Genomic DNA, 16,873 nt, shown 5'->3' on the forward strand with positions numbered 1-16,873 from the left:
AATTGAATGTCCTGAATAAATATTTTAAACTCCTTTTAATAAATCATTGCATTGTAATAAGTTAGATGTTATTAAGATTGCTAATTTAGTAAAAAATCACTAATTTAACTTAGAAGCTCTAGTTCTTTAATGTTACATATAGTCTTAAAAATTGTTGACTTTAAAAAAAAAGGTAATTAGCTTTAGCTAATGAAGAAGTTTTAGTCCCTCTGAGGAACAGTGGATACAAGAGGAAAAATAGTATTAGACACAAAGAACAAATATCTTTATCTTACTGCTTTGGTAAAGAAGTTACATACACATGAAAACTTGTAAATATTGAATGACTGGGAAAATAATTCAGTTACGTGATTTTGGTTCCTGCTCAGTGGTTGTTCATTTACATAACTATTTCCACCTAACTTTAAGTATTTCTGTCTGGAAACCCATTCAGTTTCTGGGTAGTGCACACTTTCTAACTTCTGGTTCATCTCTCTCATTGCAGTTTTTTGTTATTGGTAAAAACACAGTTGATATATTACCACGTAGAAGTGATGATTTTGTCTGGAATACATGGTTTATCTGGTATTGGAAGTCTTGTTTCATGGAGCCTTATGTTCAGAGATAGTTTCAATATTTTTTAGAAGCATTCATATTGGGTCTTTCAGAGCCGTCTTGCAAATGTATGTTGAAGATTCTGTAAATAGAATTTCTACTAAAAATAGGAATTGTGTTAATAATGTGGAATTACGTGGGTGCTTTTCAAAATACTGTCTTTTTACTCATATGGTGAGGTTGATGTGCTGCAGTGTCTCCTCACTGATATTAATGCAAATTGTTCATAAGAAAATGTGTGAGTAACTTGAAGCCTGAGTAGTTAAGTATTAGAGCATCCACACAGGTAAAAGGTCTACATCCTGCATTAATGTGTGCCTGGTAAAATGTCATTTACTTGTCTGATTAACCTAAAAAATGTTACTTAACAAAATTTCATCCGTTGCCTCTAAAATATGCACAGTAGAGAATGAGTAATTGTTTCAACTGATTGAATTTCCTACTCTTTGAAGTGAGGACTGGAAGACCAGTCTCTTTTAGCAGCATATCTAAAGAGAAATTGGTCATGTGTTTTTAAAGTGTCCTATGTGCAGACCGCTAATATATTTAGGTAAAATTGCATCATCGTGTCTATGGAAGTGGATTCAGGTTGATTTTTTAATTGCAGAAAAAACAATCCAAATTCAACTATATTGTTTAACAGTTTGATAGATTTTGCTTGGGCTTTCTGACACTCACTGCGTTTCCTAGAAATGCAAGATCTTATGTTGGTTGAAGTTTAGTTTTAACTAAAAAAAAAAAAAAAAAAAGTGCTCTTTGTTCTGTTTACATTTGTGTATATGAAATATTTTGACATAGTATGAAGGACAAATACATGAATTCATAGATCTATGTTTTATATATACGGTGATCACTGGTCCAGAAATAGATGAATCACAACCATGAAGAAACTATGAAGAAAATCAGTGTGGTGAACCTTGATAAACTTTTAGATAACTTCTCAGAGATAGAAAAGGTAAGTGAAGAAGGTAAAAAATGTTGAAACTGCTATGTATAAATATTTTGTGACATTTTAATAAGCTCTTCAAGTGAAAATTTCTTCTAGGTGGTGTCAGCTTATTCTTATTACTATGCCTTGTAATACCAACTGTGTTTGGAAAGTGTTTGTATTGACTGTATCTCAGAGTGAAGTGAGTGACTTCTGTGGAGTCTGAGAAGCCTTTGCTTCAGTGCTAGAATTTTAATGGTGCAGAGGCCAATTTTGGCTTCTCAGGAAAAGCGTGAGAGTGTCCCTTTGTATCAGAAGCTGCTATTGGAGATAACAGTATTACACAGCTTTGCTGGACTATCCTTTCAGAAATTGTTCCTTGTTCTAGAAAAATGTCATTGCCATAGCAGGAGCATCTGTTCTTATATTCCATCTGCACTGAGCTCTCTTTATTTTATGTATATGTCAGTTCTTAAAAGATTGATCCACTGAGGAAAATTGGTACTGTATTTCTTGTTAGACCTACATTGACCAGCTCCCTCATGATTTCCTGATTGGTAAATCCATACTAGAGGTAATATAAAAGGGGCACCTGAAATAAATTTAGCATTTCTCACGGAAAAAAAACATATTATACCAATTCCTATTCACACCCATTACTCATGTTGGTGCTCAGTGGAGGCACTGACAGCCTCATATGCATAGCAGTAGGAAGAACCTGGCTGAGGATTGATCCACACTGTGGACTACAGAATTGAGAAGAAACCAGTTTATAACTAGTGATGTAAGCTGGCATTCTTAGTTCGGCAGGGTAAACTCACACAGGCTCTCAAGTCTAGCATTGTTCTTCTCTATAAAGGGATTTCCAGAATGGCAAATAATACAGGTTTGTGGCTGCAGTGTTGTTAAATTTTATATTAATTTAAAACTCAAGATTTAACATTTAAATCAAAAGATATATTAATATAACTTTAGTATTTTTCCAATTTTCTAGAAAATATCAGAAATTAATGAAGCAAATAACCTACTGGTTCTTCAGCTGGAAAAATGTAACAGGTTGTTAACATTAAGCCAATCAAAGGAGGAATCAGTAAAAGAAGGTAAGTTATTTTTTTAAAAAACGGTATGGTTTCTGCAGATATTCAGGAAGTTCTGAGAAACATTTCCTTTCTTTTGAATCATGTAAAATACAAAAATAAAATAGCAAGGATCTAAGATACTGTGTGAAAAACAGTAATGCTTAATCTTGGGTCCTGTAATGGCATCCATCTCATTTGCATAAACCAGGTAACTATAATCCACAAATGTATCTTGAGAATAGCATTAAAGTAACTGTTTTCCAGTTGATGTTAAAATCCATCCACTTTAAGAGATTTTTGAGTGCATGCAGTACCTATGAAAGAAAAAATTTCCTATTGTATTTTCTTTCATTTTTTCCTCTTTCAACCTTTTTCTTATGACAGTGTTACCTCCTTTTCCAAGGAAACAAGGTGTTGGCAGGGAGAGAGGGAAAGGATCAAATGAGCTTGGTACACCTGATGATGTTATTGTGCCCAGATGTTTACCTTTCCCATCCATACAGGCCTCTTGAGCTTCTTGTGAACTGCCACAGTTTACAAAGTCAGCATTTTTAAGCAAACTAACATCAGTAGTTTTACTTAAAGTGCTAGCCCGTGACTTGTGTTGGTCCATAAGCAGCTCAGATGTCTGTGTAGAACAACAGGGTGAACATTTGGGAAAAGTAAGGTCATGACTGACACTATCGTTCCCCCAGCTGAGCTGTTCCATTGATATCGGTATGACAAATGTTATATTTCACCTGGTCACCAGAAATGTTTTGCCTAATGACAGATGAGCCAGATGCATTTTTGAATGTGTATTTTGCTGCCTTCTGAAATGTCAAAGCTTGCCTGTAATGGGAGATGGCATGTCAGGCTGGTGAGGCCGGTGGTCCAAGATAACAGAAAGAATTATATTTCTTAGTTGCTTGTGTGATTTGGTTTGTTTAGGGACAGTCTGGTAGCCCAGTTTGGGGTTTGGAATACATTTTCCCTGTACCAAGCTGACAGATATATTGAAGTTTTAGTATTCCTCCTTGAGTTTTACTCATTTAAATTTATTCTGTGAGGACCTTGCGTATTGGTGGAATCTTAGTGTCTTGTTCTGTCTAGGCATCTGTTTAACTTCTAGAATACTGAAGAGCTGTCCAAAGTGATTTTTATGTGTGTGAGATTTAATCTCTGAAGAGGTCAGATTAAACAGTGTGACAGCCCATTTTGTGTTTATAATGTCACTGTCAAGATTTTTTCTCAGTGACATTTCCAACTAGGTTATAAAGTGTAAGGAATAGCATATAATGCTTCAAGGTTGAGTTCAATTAAGCTGATAGCACTGTTGTAAGTTTATTCCATAAACTGCACTTGTGTTGCTGTCAGCTTTAATGTGATCCAAGTTTTGGTCGTATTTCTTTTGCTTTGTATAGCAGATGTCATTTTGGTGCTAAATAGTTATGAATGGTAATAATAGTTTATATTAATAAGGGTATTCAAAATGTTCAATGGAAGCTAAATAATGAAATGGCATTTACTATTTTACAGATGGGAATTTTAAGCCTCATAATAAAAAAGTTGCCAACTAAAGGAGGAAGTAAAAAGAAAACTATTAAATTAAGATTTTTTTTAAAAGAAATGTAGAACTATCTCTCTTCAGATGGTTATTTGAAAAGAGAAATAGTATCTAGTACTTAGCCTAGATTAGTGGTTGCTTATTCTTCTGTAGTTTGTAGAGTTGCTGAAAGGTGCATCTTCTTGTAGAACTTTGGTCTCTGACAAGTCAGCTTGCTACAAGTTACGAAGCAGGGCAGGAATAAACTTAGTTTCACGCTGGAGTGAGATTGCCAGTTGGTTTTACTTAGATCTTCGCTGGGACTTAAATAATTTAGCATAATCAGAAATGAATTGGAAAAGCTGTTGAGTGAGTGAAGTTTGCTAATGATGCTAATCTATGCAGTTATACCAAGAATCTCATGATACAGAATGATAAGTGATAAAAAGGGGAGATGAAAACCAGTAGCAATACATATAGGACACATTTTATATAAAGAGTGATTGGATCCAGTTGGGTACTTCTCAGGAAGGAGATCTTGGTGTCCTTCTGGACAGTGCTCTGAAAATGTTGGTGGTCTAAAAAGCAAACACAGCGATAGACATGATTATGGAAGAAATAGAGAACCAAACATCATGTTTCTGTAAAGTCTGTGATTTTCATGTAATGTTCTGGTCCCCAGTTTTCAAAACAGACGTACTAGAAGTAGAAAAGATAACAGAGGAGGTGGCAAGGTTTGGTGGTGTCAGGGAAGAGCAAGGGACAGGGAACTGGGAACCAGTCATGTAACAAGGCCCACAGGGATGAGGGCTCCACCAGCTGAGGCTTACTCCCACTGTACCCGTGTAGGGCTGGCCCAGTGAGGGCTGCCAGGGTCAGCCAAAAGTCCACATTACCGAACAAGTACGTAGTGATGGAGCAGGTCCAATGTCAAGACAGGAGTCTGAGTTGGGATCAGGTCCAGAAATGGTAACAAGGGTCAGACATAGTCTAGTGATCACTGGCAGGTCCATAGTGATGAGGCAGGTCTGAAATGAAGCCAGGAAGTCACTCCCTAGGTCATGGCCAGGGTCTAGGTCTACATGGTATGTGGCTGCAACACAGCTGTAGCATAGCTCAAGGTAGGCCAAGGGCAAAAGCCTCAGCTTAAAAGCAACTCCTAAGGAGAGGAGGGGCAGCCATTTCTGAGTCTTATCCCAGTTTTCTTCAAACAGCTTTTTTCAAGGTCACCAGCTGCACTCATTTCTAAGTTGGCCTTGAGCCCAGCCAAACGCCCAGGAGGTGGGTGGGGGAGAATGCACTTGGGGCCCTCACAGGTTTGGTCACAATTTTGGAACATCTGAAGAAAGACTTAAGTTGACTGGAAACTTTTCAGCCTAAAGAGAAAGAATAGAGCTGATATGACTCATGATTATCTAAAATTATGAATGGTATAGAGAAAGTGACTAGGGAATGAATATTTGCTGTTCAATGTAATAAGAGAACTAGATGGAAATCAAACTTATTGATTGATTTAAAGCAAACAAAAGGAGGAACTTTTCCATACATTACAAAATAAAGTTGTTAAATAATTCCACAGAGGCTTGCAGATAACAGAAGTATAGAAAAGTCCAAAAAGATTAGAAAAATTTGTGTAATAAAACATAACAAATTTGTTAAACACAAAGACAGTACCTGTCACTCAGGTATCCCTTATTCCTGTGTTTTGGAAACTGAGGGGATATATTAAGGGTAGTGTTAATCCAGCTTTATTCCCTCTTTCCTGAAGCATCTTCTGCTGGGTATTGTGAAGTGGGATAGTGAACTGGATGGAACCTTGGTCTGACTTATTAGAGCCATTCATTTCTCTGTTAAGCACAAAAGACAACACAGGACAGTCATTCAGAAATAGATCAAGAGGCTTCATTATTGGCAAAGCCAGGAGGGGGTTTATACAAAATAGATTTTTTTAAAAAAAAGGAAAGGAAAAGGTGGACAAAAAGAAGAAATTACTCTTACCATAAAATCTATGGGATAAAAGATAGCCGAGACAGTGAAAAAGACAACGCAGGAAATCGGAGCAGCTGGGATGACTGCAACAGGGACTGTGGAAGTAGAATGGACTTCAAATAGATGAAAATCAGAAGAGAGATTTGAGCTTTGTAAATAGTAGTGCCTCACTTCGATGAGGTAAGAGTGAAATGATTTGAGGAGATAGTTATGCTGGTATAACCAAAGAGAACGACCTCTGGAGCTGTTTTGAAACACATGATGGGGAAAAAAAATGTGGATGGCAGAAGTCCAAGTAAAAATACCAGAGCAATCAGCATGAAAGATGAACTGAAGTTTTAGCAGCAGGGATAGTCAGGAAAAACCAAATCTCAGTAATATTAAAGTCATAGTAGTTGTACAAGTTAGTACAGCTATAGATAGGAGGCAGAATTGTTGGAAGCCAAGGATAATGGTCAATGAGTAAGAGAGATTGCAGAGCTGTTAGTAACGAAAAAAGTGAAAAGCAAGAACTTGGAACAACATGGGACATCCAAGAGGTGGTTCTGAAAGCTACTTGGTGATAAGGAAGTAAAAAGTAAATGAGAGATGCCAAAGGGATAGAATGTATTTAGAAATTAAGACAGTTATCGTGGCTGTTCTGTTAAGTTACACTTCAGGTGTCATGGCATGAAGTGTTTATAGGTTTATATTGTTGAACTGATTCATTAATGTTGATGAGAGAACAGTTTCACAAACGATCTTGGGCAGCAAATTGCCATAATCTGCAGCAGATGCTGTCAGAGGAATCTTCCGGTAAACAGTTACCATGTTACTGGAGATCAGTAGTGACTGTAATGTTAAAAGTGTTTCAAAAAGACATTACAGTTGGTGTAGTGATTAGAAATTATATTAAGTATATAAGGTTTCTAAAGCATTTTGCTTTTTCTTTTTGAAATTGATAGAAATGGTCTTTGTGCCTCTGTCAAATTCATCTGCAACGTTGACCCTTCAGAAGGAGTAATGGCATACAGTGTATTCAGAATCAGAGGACTAGAAGTGTTGCATCTAGTAGTTTGATTCTTTGTAAAACCTTTTTGAAAGTCAAAGCACTGTGGGATTGTGGTGGTTTGACTGTGGCTGGATGCCAGGTGCCCACCAAAGCCGCTCTATCACTCCCCTTCTCAACTAGACAGGGGAGAGAAAATATAACAAAAAAGCTCGTGGGTCAAGATAAGGACAGGGAGATCACTCAGCAGTTACTGTCAGGGGCAACACAGACTCAACTTGGGGAAAATCAGTTTAATTTATTACCAATCAAAATTGAGTAGGAGAGAGGAGTGAGAACATGCGTAGGGCAATGAGAAATAAAACCAAATCTTAAAAACACCTTCCCCCCACCCCTCCCTTCTTCCTGGGCTCAACTTCACTCCTGATTTTCTCTACCTTCTCGCCCTGAGCAGTGCAGGGGGACGAGGAATGGGGGTTGGGGTCAGTTCATCACACGTTGTCTCTGCCTCTCCTTCCTCCTCAGGGGAAGACTCCTCACACTCTTCCCCTGCTCCAGCATGGGGTCCCTCCCACGGGAGACAGAACTCCACGAACTTCTCCAACATGGGTCCTTCCCACAGGCTACAGTTCTTCATGAACTGCTCCAGCCTGGGTCCCTTCCGCAGGGTGCAGTCCTTCAGGAGCAGACTGCTCCAGCGTGGGTCCCCCACAGGGTCACAAGTCCTGCCAGCAAACCTGCTCCAGCCTGGGCTCCTCTCTCCACAGGTCCACAGGCCCTGCCAGGAGCCTGCTCCAGTTTAGGGCTTCCCACGGGGTCACAGCCTCCTTTGGGCACATCCCCCTGCTCTGGCGTGGGGTCCTCCCCAGGCTCAGGTGGATATCTGCTCCACCATGGACCTCCCTGGGCTGCAGGGGCACAGCTGCCTCACCATGGGCTGGGGCACAGCTGCCTCACCATGGGCTGCACCAGGGGCTGCAGGGGAATCTCTGCTCTGGTGCCTGGAGCACCTCCTGCCCTCCTTCTGCACCAACCTTGGTGTCTGCAGAGTCGTTCCTCTCACATATTCTCACTCCTCAATCCAGCTGCAGTTTGTGTCCCTGTCCCGGTGGGGTTTTTTTTCCTGCTCTTCTTAAATATGTTATCACAGAGGCGCTACCACTGTTGCCAATTGGCCTGGCGTTGGCCAGTGGCGGGTCTGTCTTGGACCCGGCTGGCATTGGCTCTATTGGACATAGGGGAAGCTTCTAGCAGCTTCTGACAGAAGCCATCCCTGTAGCCCCCCTGCTACCGAAACCTTGCCACGCAAACGCAGGACAGGGATTTAAAAAAACACTCTTTATTATTGATGGGGTGATACAGGGATCCTGTGCCGAACTGGAGAAGGTGCAAGGGACCAGATGTAGCATTGATACTTCGATTCTTACTCTGGTAACAGTTATTCCAACAGATTCTAGTTGTGAGAAAGGCTTTTATACAGTGATATTTCCAACTGTGGCTTGGAAGAAAGGATTTCTCCTAGCCTTATGTCCCAAGCTGCTTCCCAGAACCCAGCTCAGCCACATTTCCTGAAAGTATCATATGAAGCGTTGGTCCAAAAGCAGCTGAAATTGCTGAGTTTGGACAGCTGCATCAATTTCTTGATGAACAGTGTCAGCCTACAGTCTTAATGTATGTACATTCTCAAGTTCATCCTATTACGAATTTAACACGAGAGCAAATAAATTTACAGGATAGGTAAACAACTCAGCCTTAGAATGTAAGGCTTAGCAGTAGACCACAAAGCAATTCACAGAACAGCTGAGGAAAAAACATGAGAGACCACATGCTGGTGAATGGTTCACATATGATTCCAAATAAACATGCTGCTTACAGCAGAGGAGCAGAGAGAAAGAGCACTATGGAAGGAGAGGCTGTTGTTCTGCCTAACTGGAAGGGTTTGTGGCTGCTGGTGGTGGGGGCGTGGAGGAAGTGGAACTTCATCCTGGCTGGAGAACTCTTTGTTAGTATGAGAAACAGAAATAGGAATAGCATTTCGCTCCCCAAGAAATCTCCAGGAAGTATAAATGAGAACCTGAGGGCTCCTTGATACCTTGATTGCCAGAAGTCTCTCTCTAGAACTGTTTAAGGGAAAAGAAGAGTGGGAGTGCTGAAGGAAATGCAAAGGAAGAAGAAAAACTTCTAAAGCTCAGGGGAGAGAGGAGAGTGAAATACTGTAACCAAAGATAAGGTGGGAAAAGGTGAGCAACTGGGCAAGTGTATACATGTTCTGAAAGGTCATAAATGAGCTTTGTTTTGTCCTGATATGTTCTTTGCTAAACAAAGGTGAGATTCAGGACAACAGTTTTTGTTTAGTGTAAATTGTTGCAGATCCACTTAAGACAGATGCAAGTCTAGCATTTTTGGTTTCTGCTCCTAAACTTTTTCTGTGGTGACCAAATGGACTCTTGTGGTGCAGGTTACAATTCTGAACTAAAATTTACTGTAGTTTCTAAAAAGAAAGCAATCACATTATTGTTTATGGAACACTTAAGGTGGCTGTATTTAGCATCTGCAGGATTGCCTATTTGTTGACTTAGTGTTTCAAGGGTGTTAAAGGAAAAAGTGGTTGATTTAATCACCCTACTAAAAAAAGCCAATAGCTTCAATTATAAATGCAGATGGATGAAACTGCAATAAATTATAGATATTAAACATGGAAGAAAAGACCTTAGGCTGTTCAGTCTTTCTGCGTGTAGGGAGTATTCTTTACAGGGAAGGAACCACACAGAATCTGTAACAGATGCTATGCCAACAATCCACAAAGCTGCAACCATTTAGCAGAATTTTTCTTTTTCTTCTTTAATGTAGGCAAGCAAAATTTGTGGGTTCCCAGTAATTTTTCCAGTCACAACTATAATTACATAAGGGATTTGCCAAGATACATCCTGTAACGATAAGAAAGATAAGCAGATATTCTTGCGACTGGGCAAAACAGTGGTTTGCACTTAAACAGCTGTGAATCATTGTAAGACTAGCTGCTGTCCTGTTGTTTACTCAAATGCATAGATGTCTTTCCAATTCGTGCATGAATTATAAACATTTGGGTTTATTTCCATAGGTTTTCAAATGGGAGAAAATCTGTAGTAGAACTAGTTGGTACAAATGGGGATGCTAACCTAGTGCTTCGGATTTTGAATAGGATTTTTCCACAAGTGCTTCTGATCCAGTACAGGAAGTGAGGGCAGGCAATGTTTCTGTGCTGTTCGTGCTCCCTCTACTGTTTTTTTGGAAGCATGGAACCGGAGAATTTAGCTGGCTAATGTACTCGGCTGCATGAAAAGTGGACTTGATGGAAGAATAGACTAAAGGTCAAAAAGATTGAGTGGAAAACTGAATCTCTGAGCTGGGATCTTAATTCATCTTCCTGACTCCATTATTGCTGATGTAGTCTTTAATTACATCATCTACAATTTTCAACAGAGCTTTGGTCTTTTGAGATGAGTAACTATTATTTAGTGTACTTGATCTGTTGCGGAAATTAAAAGCCACTTAAGAAATGCACTAGTACTCTGGAAGTAGAAACAGGTTTTAAGGGTAAGACCCTCAGTTTTAGTGTCCCATCTTCCCAGTCTGTGAATGTTTTGTAACTTTACTGATAAGTTTGCAAGGAACATAAGGGATAAAAATAGTATTTAATGAAAACCAAATGTTACATTGCAGGCAGTCCATATGGCGTCAAATATTAAAAATACAATCAAAAATTATGAAATATAAATATGTAAACTGATAACAAGTTGCATGTATATACATACACACACCCATAATTATTTCGTTTAAAATGAGATAGTGGGGATTTAGTAGCATATTCTGAATCTCTCCAAGTTTATGTTGAGGCACAAGATGAATGTTAATATGCACTAAAAAGGGGGTGAGAGACTGCAATGAGTTGATAATGCTGGTCTTGTTAAAAAGGATCTTGGCAAAAATGCTGTCAGGAAAGCAAGCCTGAGTTTCATTAATTACATCAAATTGCTGGAATGCTGATATGGAAAACTTCCATTATTGCCCAGAAAACAATAACATCCTTATTTTCTGGCTAGAAACAAAAATGTAACAGTTGTATAAAATTGTTCGTATTGCTTGATTTTTTTTTTTAATTATTGTCAAACTAAAAGCTAAGATTAAGCAGTAATCATGCAATAATGATCTGAGTTATCTGTATAGTCAGTACAAAGACTTAGACTAATATTCAATCAAGATAATTATAAAATATTGGAGAAAAGTTTATAAACAAAATACGAAATTAAAATGGGGAAGAAATCATTAAAAAATACTGGATTTTTTGCTTCTTTTAGAATGTACTACTCTACAGAATGTGATAAAGGGTCTTACACAAACCATTGAAAACCAGTGTAATGTGAAAGGTAAAAGCAAAAACGTTCATATATATCCTGTACTGTAATTTGGAATGAGCATGCATTTAAATTTTTTGTTCATATTTACCATTTTTTTCAGAGAAAGAAACTCACTGGCAGCCAAACAGAAAGGAAAAAAAAAAAATCTAAAATCAATCCTGTGCAGATTTTGGTGGTCTATATGCTTAATAAATGTCTATTACTATTATCCTACTTAGAATCCACATGTAAAAGAAGTTCTGTCCCAGTGAGGTTTTTTTAATCAACAGCTGGGCTTTAAATTTATTTCAGCATGGCACAGGCAATTTTACAAAAAGTGAGAAAGTATCATTTAACTGGTGGACTGTAGTCTGTTAAAGCATTTATGCATAGTTTTTATCACTTTGTTAAACCATAGAGTCTTAATCTCAGTGTAATGTTATTAAAACTTAGCTGTCCATAAATACTTGAAAATTACTCATTGCTATTTTAAAATAAAATATATAAATATTTGCTGTATCTTTATACCACAGTTTAGCTGTACGCCATGTAGTTGATTTTATACCCATTGTGTGTTCAAGGCGTATTAGCATAAATACTAATAAGCCTCTAAAAATTGGAAGTATATGGCTGCTTTTAATACTCAAAGTGACTTTTAATAATCAAAAAAAGCATTATCTGCTTTTTTTAAATTCTGGTTTGGGGATACTACTTTCCAGGTTTTGAGAAACAAGTACTTAAAAAGTTGTGTCTTCCAATTCGAAACTGTTGTAGTCATGATAATAATCTTTTATTTTCTGAGCCAAAGAACTTTCCATCTAGATTTTATTGAATGAATCCGTTATCAGAAGGCTAAAGACAGTTCAAAGTAGTAATACCAGGCAAATACTATGATTAAACTATGAATTTTCTTGTTAAAAAAATTGAGACTGAGATTATGTAGTTCTGTAAATGATGATTATCACGTCTACAAAAAAGTTTCTTAAACTTCAGACAAGTCAAAAAATGAAAGTAATTTCCTTATTCTGCTTTCATGCTAATAATACTGTCAAAATGTACTTTTTAGTGTATCATATAGTTTTTTTATTTACACAGATGAAAATGATAGACTGAAGGGTACCGTTCACATCTTGGAAGAGAAATTAAAGGCTTGTGAACAGGTATGTCACAAGTGATCACTCTTTAGGTAGAGGAATAATATTTTATCTCTATTGTAGTAGTTCATATATCTTTATATATCATGTTACTGATACCATTATTGTTGCACTTTTCCTAACGTTTTATCATATATAAGAAGAGAAGAGTTATTCTCATGACATCAATATGAGAATGCGTTAGAGGGACTAAGGTCAAAACTACTAAGTGCTGAGAACTCTGGCTCAATCTAAGATACACTTGGGTTTTTTAGCTGTATTTAGCTTTAAATTCAACTTTACATTCTAAAAGCTAATCCTTGCATTAAAGTACATTAAAGTACATTTTTGTGTGGAAATAAGGTTTTGATACTCAGATGCCTGCTGTACTGCCAGAGAATCAAGAACTGTCTGAATTTTGTCTATAGTTTCTTTGGGACTAAATGGCACAAAGATAATAGGTCTCTGTCTCCTAATAAATTCCATTTACCATCTCTCTACTTTTGATCTATGCCACTCATTTTTTGGAAAGGAGGTAACACCAGCAGGGCTAGTCACAAGATGTGTTAATTCTCTGTGGTAAGATTGCACATCTGTTACCTGTATAGGACTAGGAATCTCACTGCTGATTTTCTTTGCCTGTGTTTGTACTAACTATGAGTTAAAATTAAATTGTTACACCAGTAGAACAGTTATCTTGACAGAATCAAATAAGTAATGCCTTCTGAAAGACAGGAGTAAACTATGATTCTATACATTCTATACATGTATGGGCATGGTGGAGCTTCCTGGTGTTGCTCTGAAGGCACTTACTTGACTACGTCTACGTACGCTATTACCACCAATCAGTAACTGCCTTTGTGAGTGCCTCCGAGCACTGCTCTGGTGAGTGGCTGCCTACCTTGTCGGAAGGCTTTGGAATAAGCACCTCTGCGCTGGCAGCTACAGCCAATTCCTCAATAATTCTGGAGTACTTACTGGAGCAAACATGTAATAGGTGTGTTCAATCTGTTTACTTGAATATCAGTGCCACCAGCATCACTAGTGCTGATACCACTGATGTTTCTACTGCTGCCTGTATGAAGTTGTGGAAAACTTTCTATAAGCAATATTAACAAAACTCATACTTTAAATATGATTTTTGTTACACAATCTTGCAGTCAAAAATCCACAGAAGTAGAACTGTAGTCACTAACTAACTGCAGCACTGTATCGGATCCTGGATTGAGGAAAAGGAATATTACCTCTCCATTTGCCTGTTCTCCTAATAAGTATAATTTGTAATTGTATATTAACTGATAGCTGTAATACAATGAAATCTGCTACAATTTTCATCTGTGGACTTCAGCCAGATTGTGTTGGAAGTAATTGGGCATTTTGAATTTACTGGATTGAGGATAAACCAAGTACTGAATTATAGAATCATAGAATTGTTTAGGCTGGAAAAGACCCTTAAGATCATCCAGTCCAACCATTAACGTAACATCACCAAGTCTACTACTAATGGAGTACTGTACATTTTGACACGAATGTTGTGCTTTGCAGAAGGCTAAGAGCACGGACACCTCAAGATTTTTATGAAGCTTTTTGCATTTGCAGGAATATAAAGATCAGATTGAGAAACTTATGATAGAAATTAAAAACAAAGAGGAAGACCACAAATTAGAAATAACACAGATGAATTGCGATATAAGAAGAAAAAGTAAGTTCTCTGAAGACTGAATGCTATAGCATTGGGTAAAATGTGTTGTAACCTTTAGGAGCTATACTTCATCTAGGATAAGTACAAGTTCCACTTCTTATTGGAAACGTGAAAGCTAGAAGTGGACAATGTTTAACTGAATTTTATCTTTCCTCAAAGGAGTAGATAGTGTCAATGAGGCAACAGTACAGCAACACAGCATGAGCAGAAATTCCCAAACAGGTTGAACAGACACTGGGAACTTGGACCTAAAAATCTGAAAGAATGAAATTTTGGGTTGTGCATTGGCTGGAAAATTGCTTTGAACTATAAGCTAGACTGCTGTTAGAGTGTTCCAACTATGCTCAGGAGAGTAAGACATTATTTCACAAAAAAACAATACTGCAATGAGGAAAAACTGATTTCAATATTGATTTTTTTCATTACTGGCATAGCCTTGAAGAATAGGATTTTTTGGTTGTCCACTTAACTGAAAAAAGCCAGATAAACTCTCTGTAAAATACGATGCTTCTTAAATGTACTCCATCTTACTGGGATAGGACAGGGTGGTTTTCACATAGTTTTAAGGTATGTTTTTTGCTTGAATGAAATTGTTATCCCATGAAATACTGACCTGCTGTTCAAAAAATTTTTAGTCTTTGGGAAATGATGTTATTTTTCCATCTAAACATCTTCTGTAATCATTGTATTTGGTGTTACTGTGTTATTAGTTGAAATAAAAGAAGTGGAGTATAGAGAACAGAGAGAGAAAAAAGAACTGGAAATCTTAGAGCTAACTAGACAGCTGAAAATTCAAAATGAAGAGAAGCAGAATGAAATAATTAAACTGCAGATAGAGGTATGCATTACAAAGCTTAGTTAAAGACCAGTTGGGCATTGGGTAAACTCAGAAGAGACTGTGTAGTGAAAAATGTTAATTAGTACTTAACAAAATAATGTGATGGAATGTAGGAAGCTTAAAAACCGATTGTCTTTGCAAAGATGAGTGGCGTGTGTTCCCTTCCATAATGGTATGAGTTACTTCTGCTCAGGAATAGAGTTCTATCCACTATAGAGAGACTTGTTTCAAATTAAATTATTTTGACAATTTTGCGAGTTTTTGAGCTATAAAAAATTTAAACAATGTTTTCTGCTTATTTTTATTCCTTTTAATTTCTGAATGCTGAGAAGATACATTTTTTAATAGACTTCCAAGAGCTTAAAGTCTTCCAATCCTGCAGAGATTTGAGCCACAGAATTCAACGTGTATTTCATGGCTCAGGTTTTAAGCCACTCTCATTACAGGAAAAAATAAGGAAATACTTCAAATATTTCACATATTAAAAAAGAAATAAGGTGTAAAATTGTTGAGGCTGAGTTATCCTTGGAACAAAGGGAAGTGTGATGGTTTCAGAGGCTTTTAGCATCCTCCTGCAGACATGTGGCTGTGGAGCATTCAAAATTTTTTTAGCAGTCTTGTTCATCTAAATGTATATGGATTATAATATTTGTACTGTTTACTTTTTGCCATATTTTGAAACTTTTTTAAGCAACATAATTTGTAATTGCATTCTTTTTTAAATAAATGTAAGTAGCTTCATTGTCCTAGGATGAATAGTACATAACTTTGCTATTACTACTTTCAGGTACAAAATCCATTAAAAAAAAGTGAAAATGATACTTTTTTTCCTGTTGGGTTCTTAATGTTTTGTCTTTTCCTGATTCTTTCAGTTCAATGCTAAATTAGCAAGAGTTCAAAATAAAACAACAAAATCATTTTCAGATGCTTCTGTTTTGCCGCAAAGTATCTATCGAAGGGTATGTGCTTTAATAGCCTGTAGGCAGCAGATGCTACATACTGTTGCAGCCTGTTTCATACAGCAGTTCTCTGCGGTTTTCCTGTGTTTGTTGGGCAACAAAACTTGGCAGGGGGAAGGGAGTTTCATGCCTTGGGGGTCCATCTTACTTACTCTCCCCCACATCCCTCCCACCTCTAGACAACTGATTTCATGTCTCTTTGTACTGATGTTGATATAGCTGGGATTCAACAACAAAAGCCCACGTATGCAGTGGGTTTAGTACAGAATTGTTAACTTGGGAACTTAAGATAGAACTGACATAAATGACTGTGATATAAATTATGTATGTGCATTATTGGCTTTGTAGGCTTGGGACTTTGGGATGTCACAAAAATAGGATTCTGGGGAAGTTATCTTTGTAACTTTGTGATACAACATACTGAGAAAAATATTCTTATTAGAATATTTCTTATTAGAATATTTCTCATTAGTAATAGCATATTGTATTGTTACATAATTCTATGTGATATGTAACCATGAAGCCTTTGCTTGCATTTTTACAGAAGCTGCAGCATCTCCAGGAGGAGAAAAACAAGGAAATTGAAATTCTCCGAAACACTGTAAGAGACTTAGAGCAACGTCTTAATAAAGGCCAAGACTTGCAGTTCAAACGGAGGTGGTTTTGAGTAAATGACTTGAACTATTTCAGTAGTACATACAATGAGAAATAGAAACAGTATATTCCAAACTGTGCACCTGAAAGTAAAAACAGGATACGAAG

General features: G+C 37.3%; 1 protein-coding gene across 1 annotated transcript; it reads left to right on the forward strand.

Moving 5' to 3' along the window:
• Positions 1 to 1,462: 1,462 nt before the first annotated feature.
• CCDC152 (coiled-coil domain containing 152) lies at positions 1,463 to 16,778 on the forward strand. The gene is made up of 8 exons (XM_009485828.1): positions 1,463 to 1,549; positions 2,517 to 2,622; positions 11,441 to 11,509; positions 12,575 to 12,639; positions 14,212 to 14,314; positions 15,025 to 15,152; positions 16,025 to 16,111; positions 16,656 to 16,778. Exons 1-8 carry the CDS (start codon positions 1,463 to 1,465, stop codon positions 16,776 to 16,778), a joined length of 768 nt encoding a protein of 255 aa, XP_009484103.1.
• The last annotated feature ends 95 nt before the right edge of the window (positions 16,779 to 16,873 follow it).

Source organism: Pelecanus crispus, chromosome Z (genome assembly GCF_030463565.1).
Source record: "Pelecanus crispus isolate bPelCri1 chromosome Z, bPelCri1.pri, whole genome shotgun sequence".
Classification (NCBI taxonomy): Eukaryota; Metazoa; Chordata; class Aves; order Pelecaniformes; family Pelecanidae; genus Pelecanus; species Pelecanus crispus.